This window comes from Idiotropiscis lumnitzeri, chromosome 1 (assembly GCF_059441095.1).
Source record: "Idiotropiscis lumnitzeri isolate Australia: NSW breed Sydney's pygmy pipehorse chromosome 1, RoL_Ilum_1.0, whole genome shotgun sequence".
In the NCBI taxonomy this organism is placed as follows: domain Eukaryota; kingdom Metazoa; phylum Chordata; class Actinopteri; order Syngnathiformes; family Syngnathidae; genus Idiotropiscis; species Idiotropiscis lumnitzeri.
In genome coordinates, this window is record NC_142391.1 from 14,643,281 (window position 1) to 14,650,652 (window position 7,372).

Genomic DNA, 7,372 nt, shown 5'->3' on the forward strand with positions numbered 1-7,372 from the left:
CAGGGACAGGATTTTTTTTTTTGTGGGACTGAAATGGGACGAGAGTGAAAATACACTTGCGTGTCACCCTCTATTACAAAATACATGAAATCAACTATAATTGTTCCATGTGGCCATCATTAATTGGAGTCAGGACTAAGGGTTTCCCGTTTGCATCATGTTTATTTACGTTTTAAAACAAACTACCAGTGTACTTCTAGCTGATAAATAGCTTTGTCCCGTAAGAATATGAATACTATACAAAGTCTCCTTTCAACACAGTTGACTTTTGGGCCAACCTTTTTTTTATAAATAGATGAAACAATGGATGTGGAAACTAAATAAAACTACCCAAAGACATTGACAAATTATTTAATTGGAACGTGTGATCATTGTAAAAGCCCACACATTTCAATTCAACAAGAGACATGAGATTTTAACAATGTATCTTCAAACAGGAGGAAAACCGAAGGTTGTCACCGTTTCATTTCCTGCCACTTAATCCTATTAAGGGTGATCTGAAGCGTACCCTCGCTGACTATGGACAACATAAAGTTTATTTGAAGTGCAAATCATTTGGTCAACACTGACATAATTGTGCAATGTAATTTAACCATAAAAACCCTTACCACATATCAACCAGACGGGAAGCTCAGAGACATGGTAACAATGGAGTGTTAAGTTAGTTGCATGCATGAATAAACATTGTCTGCTTTTGGACATTTCAAAACGGTGGAAAGGGAGCAGAGACAGTTTGTAATTGGTCATTATTAGAGCATCCTTCTAACATTAACGCTTACCAAGTTTGACGGTGACAAGAAAAGTTTTTTTTTTCCCATTTTCAACATCTCAAACCCAGAGGTACGTCAATGTAATGTAATAGTACATTCATAAAGCAGGACATTTTGTCACACACGACATGGACAAAAGTGGACATACAATAAAACATGCCCTTCAATAATTAAGCCATTCGCAAAGCTGTGCCAAGATACAAGACATCCTTTGATATACACATAAATAGAACATTTAAAAAAAAGAATTTAAACTGAAATTGACATTTGCAGCAGCCGACTTGAAGCAGTCAAGACTCAGGCATTCTCCTCTGCCTTCAAACACAGCTTTAGGTCAGACAACAACTGCTCTTGCACAAACATACATTTACAGATGACCAGTGTATTTTCACGGGAACCGTCAAGCAGTCCAGAATGGGCGCTACACCAGAGCAATCTAGTTCGGAATATCTGCGCCGCTGTTGCGCGAGTCATATTTGTGGTGGATGATGAGCAGAACAACGCCCAGGAAAAAGCAAATGGAGCCCACTGTGATGTAGGCGATGCCCAGGAATGGGTTCTTCCCTCCCATCCAGGAGATGGTGCTCAAGATCATTCGCTTGCGACCGTCAAAGCTCAGGACAGGGTAATCTGATGACATAACGTTAAGGAAATATAACTGCAGCTTTGGGGGAAATACCACATTAAAAAGTAACTTGTGTTGAAATGTGTTGAAATAACAATTACATTTGGGGCATTACTTACCTCGTAACTCAATTTACTCATAAATCATACCTATTCCACCATTGAAATTAATTGAAATGCCAATTATCCTTTCCATCCCCCGCAAAAATGCTGCATTTTTTTATTTGATAAGATAGCACAATATTTTCTAAATGAAAAATATGAATCCAAAAAAGAGAATTATGATGCAGAGAGCCCTCCTAAAGACAACAACCATTCTCCTTGGTCTTCTGTACATTGATGCAAAAACAAATTTTACAAACCAAACCTTAAAGCAGAATAAACACGCACAATTTAAAATCCAAGCTGGCCTTTGTTTGCAACTGTGCTGACTAGTGTACAAAAGGATACTGTAGGTGATGTCCAAGATGTATCTGCCGCTTGCTAGGGTTGGGGTTGAGCTCGACTTCTTCTGGATGATCCTATAGAGCTTGCGGAAAGTGGGTAAAGCGGCCGTGCGCATCCACACAATGAAGTCCTCATTGATGAAGCCATTGTTATCATGGTCGTCTGGGTCCAGCTCAAACACCGGCTTTCTCCAGTTCACTGGCTTGTTAGTACCTGAGAAAGAATGTGACCAAAATAGTCATCTCTAAAGACCTTCCTTGCAAAATTACTGAAGATATTTGTTTCTAAATTCATTATATTGTATTTCCATGACCATAAGGCGCGTATTAAAAGGCGCTGTCTCAGTTATGGGGGCTCTCGTATTTAACACATACATATAATGTAACACTGTATTATTGGGCGCAGGCATGGAAAAAAACATGCCAGTTTAAAACAAACAGGAACATGTATACACGCAAAAATGTTAGCGTATGTATTAAAAAGCCAACGGGAGCAAAATGGAGTTCGTTGCACTTTTTTGAAGTATTTAACGTGACAGGTTCCCTCCCGGCAGTGACAGTCTGTTTTGTTACCATGCGGCTCCTAAAACATGATGCCATCTTTAGCTCAAACAGTGCAAGCAGACATTAGTGGCTAACGTGGCTCACGGTTAGCCCAAGCATCCACAATCCATTCACAAATTGAATTAAAGCTAAGTAAAGCTGTGTTCGGCTGTTTGCTATCTGTCATCCATCGCTCACACCCTGCCCGCAATTTCACTTTGGACGCCTTGTTTACACTGATGTCTAATGGTTGGAGTTCCTTTGTGAAGCTTTCTGGAATGACTGCTAGCTCCAAGTTCATTTGCTGGGCTACAGTACCAACTGGTACCACTTTTACGTCTGCATGCTGTCCTCAGTCATGTCCGCCTTTCGCCTATATAAGCAGTGTGTTGGCAGGCAATGCTCCTAGTCAGTCAAACAGAGCACTGAAGAAAGTCACCACAACATTTACAGATTTTGAAACTCAGTGCACACACAAAGCGTACCGCATTATTAGGTGTCCCCTCCATCAAATATCGCACTTAAGTGGGCCTTATGGTCATAAAAATAAGGTAAATGGTTGAAGATAATTGCTGAAAACGTGCAAAGACGGAGAACCATGTAATACTGAATTGTGGCGACATGGTGTTAGTTTTCCACCATTTAACTTTTCTTGATATTTCAGGGTTGTGGCTAAAACAGTGCCGAGTAATGCACTTCGGCATGGACAGAAGGCACTCTTCCCCCACTAATTGCCTGAGCGCCTTCGTACACAGGTTAACGGGGGCAATTGCGACTGACTTATCACTGAGCTCCAAGCAATGCAGCTAAAAGTGACTGAAGTGCAACCGAACTACACTCTTTATATAAAGTCACAGGAAGTTTAAATAAAATACCAGAGAGCTAGAATTACCTTGAAATGCGATGGTAAGGTTGTCGTTTCCACCAGGATTCCTAAACTTCACATGCTTGTCTGTCCACCAAGCAATGCCTTTCTTTACCAGAGGGATGCTGATCTTGGTCCCATTGGAGTCAACATGATAGAGGACAAGAGTGTCTGCAAAAGACAAAAAGATATTGCTTGTTACATCAGTGCTGCGAGCATTCACAAGGGGGCCATGCTGCTTTTTTGTTGTTACCATTGAAGAGGCTGTTAGCTATGGCTCCGCAAGGAGCAATAGGCAGGCCTTCGCTGGTGCGATAAGGCTCACATTCTTTGCTTGGATTCTGTAAGGTGCAATCAATGTTAAATTAAATTATTTGATAAAAAATCTTGGCAGAAAAGGAAGAAAGAACAACATCTTTAAAATCTACCGTCAAAGCAGAGCGATCCCCATTCAGTTGGCTGTCATCCCTGGATTTCACATAGCGTCTGTGGTTCTGATAGAAGTTCGATAAGCCATAGTACATGAAGACGTTGCTCTGGAAAGAGAAAACCATCACTTAGAAACATGCCAGGGATGCTGTTAGAAGGTGCAAAATCTAATCAGAGTTAAATGTACTAGAATCTTCGTCGTGATCGTTAATTTGTATTTAAATTAAAGAATTTAAGATGTCAAATAATGATGGTTATACAAGAGCAGCTGCTTGCTGGTGCGATGAACATATGATCCGATTAGTCAACTAATCGTGCATACAGTTAGTGATTTGTGGACTAGTAAAATAATCATTTGTGGCAGCCCTAAACAAGTACTATATGTGACAAAACTAAATGTTCATGATGAACACTGTTAAAAATAATGTAAAATCTTCAGTAAATATTTTGAAGATTTTAAAATTAGAGGAATCAATCATCAACCTTCAGTCTCCGTTTACATAAACTAAAATTGGATCTTAATGGACATTTTATGTCCATATAGATTTTTTCCCCTCACTTACATTAGTGACCAAGCATCACTTTCAATACTGGAGACTGGGCTTTGCTCCACTTTCGACACATTGAAAGCAACACTATCGATACTGGACCCAGACATATATTATTCATTAAGAGTGAGCAGAGTAAAGGAGTAGCAGGTGGAACAAACCTCAAAAGGCTGCTCCAACGTGAAATTCACAGAGCACGAGCAGGATGTTGTGCTGTCCCAGCTGAAGTTTTTGGCACAGCTAAAGCATGGGCTTGAACCATCCACACCAGTGTAATCAATCTGAAAGAAAGGTGAGTATATAAAAAATATCCACATAAAACACAGAATAACCTTCAGGATGTTTTGACACAGATGGTATCAGAGACTGCGAACAAAATTCTCTGTCTCCCGCTGGCTATATGCCTGTCTGCAACGCACATGTGCATTTGAGGTAATTCGGGTCATCATTATGTAAAATAGAAGAATTGTGGGTAATTGTGTTTTATGGCGAACCCATGTTAGCGTTAGCAAATGAATCCAAAAGTCCAGGTACACACAAAATCACTTAATACGATGTAAACCTCCCTTTCATGGCAGCACGGAAGTGATAAACGAGCATCTAAAATGGAAGCACGTTGTGGCTAATGCTCGATGTAATTTCTGACATAGGTCAACAGCTAGCTGTAGTTAGCACACACGGTCTACTGTGTGGTCTGATGGAACACCACATACGATGTCCTGTTGTGGTACACAAATATTTTGTAGTGTCTACTGTTCAATATGGCAACATTAGTGAGCTAACTCTTGAACTCTTGTTTATTAAAAATCAAAACTGTTTTTGTAAAAAGATGGTTGACATCAAGCAGAGAGGACACACGTGGTGCCTCAGGGTCACTCACAACCACAACCAAGTGTTACTTTTATAAACTTGGACATCTCAGCACTCAAAAGTAAAATCACATGACTCATTTGCCACAAACCTAACAATAAAACATAACCCATCTAGGTTGTTAAAATATACTCATTTACAGTGCTAAGAAAAAACACGTTCCTCCTAATAATTAATGTTCTTTTGTTTGTTTGTTGACACGGAAACTAGAAAAAAATAACACGCAGAGCTCCAGAAGGGGGCGTGCCTTATCATAACTCTAATCACAAAAAAAAAACTTAAATCACTACAGAATATTTTAGGGGGTTAATTTTAGTTCTGATGTCATTTTTACATGCAAATCATTATATAAATGCTAATGTTAAGATCGCAAATTGTCCCTTTAAGCCCAACTGAGAGTTGGTAGCAGGTGACAAGTTGGTGTGGAGCTGTTCGTAAATTAACACAGTACCTGAGTATTGTTTGCGATTCCCTATGCTCAGTACTTCCTTGACCAATTTGTCTGTGCAGCAAGAGATTAACTATTGCTAACGTTTTAAGAACACAACAACGACAAAAAAAATAAATAGAACAGCGTGTCCTTGCTTGCACAGATTAATCCACACACCGAGTAAGCATCAACCAAACGTTCTATTTTCTGTTGCTTGTCTTTAAATGAGTATCAACACTTGAAATTATTTTTATTCCAAATGATTAAAAAACGAAATTTCATACAATTCAAACAAAAACCACACGGACATACACTCGATTCCACGTCATTCCTCGTTTTATGTACTGTATGTTCATGTTGTACTGAACTAGCGTACTCGATCAGATGAGCAAACTACGCTAGCATGCTAAGGGCTCACCACTATTAAGCTTTTTTTGGCCTACACGGCCGATTGCAATTTCAGCGGTTAGGCTAAACGAGGCTGGGGCTGCCTGGCAATGTGACCAGTGGAAGGGTTGCACAAACACATAAACATTGGACCTACCTCGAACTCCTTAATGTTGTTTGACGTAACATACAGGCCGATACCAATAGGGATGAAGATGAGACCGATGACGAAGAAAGCAGGGAGCACAGTTCCAGCCGTCAAGATGGGCTGCCAAGCAGGTAGTCTCTGTTGTTTAAACGCTGTGTTGTCCGGTTTCTTGCTTTTCACGGCCCCTGCGCCGCCATGACTGGAAGGGCCTGAGTGGTGACCGTCCTCTTCCTTCGCGTTGTAGCTCGACGCCATCATGGTTGCAATCCGCTCGAGACAATAATACTGTTGTGGACAGCCGCTCAGTTCCCGTTTTGTTCCACACCAAAAACAAGACACGTAACTTTAAGGTGACTTGCAAAATTCCGAGAGTGGGGCAAATAGTCAGGCTATGGAATATAAATAGTTGCTCAGGATAGCTTCGATTCTTTCAGTTTTGATGGTTCCATCCTACACCAAGAAGTAGGAAGTAGCAAAGTCAATAGGCTTTGACGTCACCACAGTGAGGTGACGCCCACTGACGCTGTCACGCACCAAAAAGGCATTTCCTATAATTTCACTCTGTAACAAACTACAATAATAATAATAATAATAATAAAATAATAATAATAATAATAATAATGTGACGAATTGGATTATCTGTTCTTTTGTTGACGTTTGTGTTTCGCTGAGTTGTGTTGTTTCCGATTTTTATTAGTGTATCGTGTGACTCGCAGACGGGAGGCGTGAGAGAGAGAGTGAGAGAGGGAGAGAGAGAGAGAGAGAGACCGAAAGAGAGAGAGAGAGCGAGAGAGAGAGAAAGAGAGAGAGAGAGAGAGAGAGACCGAGAGAGAGAGAGATCTCTTGTGCTGCGGACAGGACAAGTTGCCCGGATCGGTTACGGCCACCTGACCCGTTTTGTAAGAATAAAAAACGAGAACTGAATTGAGGTCTGCCGTGTGTCTTTTAAAGACGCTACAATAATAATAATAATAATAATAATAATAATAATAATAATAATAATAATAATAATAACAATAATAATAATAATAATAATAATAATAATAATAATAATAACAAAAATATTAGGCGGAGCGGTTGCCGACTGGTTTGCACGATGGCCTCACAGTGAGAGACATCAGCGGTGGTGGTTTCGATCCCGGCTGCGGCCTTCCTGTGTGGAGTTTGCATGTTCTCCCCGTGCCTGCATGGGTTTCCTCCCACATTTCAAAAACATGCATGGTAGGTCGATTGAACACTCTAAATTGCCCCTATAGGTATGAGTGTGTGCGCGAATGGTTGTTCGTCTCTGTGTGCCCTGCGATTGGCTGGC

The 7,372-nt window shown here is 40.4% G+C and overlaps 1 protein-coding gene across 1 annotated transcript; it reads right to left on the minus strand.

Annotated features, from left to right (window-relative positions):
* Positions 1–335: 335 nt before the first annotated feature.
* LOC148343350 (cell cycle control protein 50A-like) lies at positions 336–6,561 on the minus strand. Its single transcript, XM_088319342.1, has 7 exons — positions 6,070–6,561; positions 4,387–4,506; positions 3,677–3,784; positions 3,502–3,589; positions 3,276–3,419; positions 1,845–2,054; positions 336–1,400 (listed from the first exon to the last, which is right to left on the minus strand). Exons 1-7 carry the CDS (start codon positions 6,316–6,318, stop codon positions 1,207–1,209), a joined length of 1,113 nt encoding a protein of 370 aa, XP_088175468.1. The 5' UTR covers positions 6,319–6,561; the 3' UTR covers positions 336–1,206.
* Between the last annotated feature and the right edge of the window lie 811 nt (positions 6,562–7,372).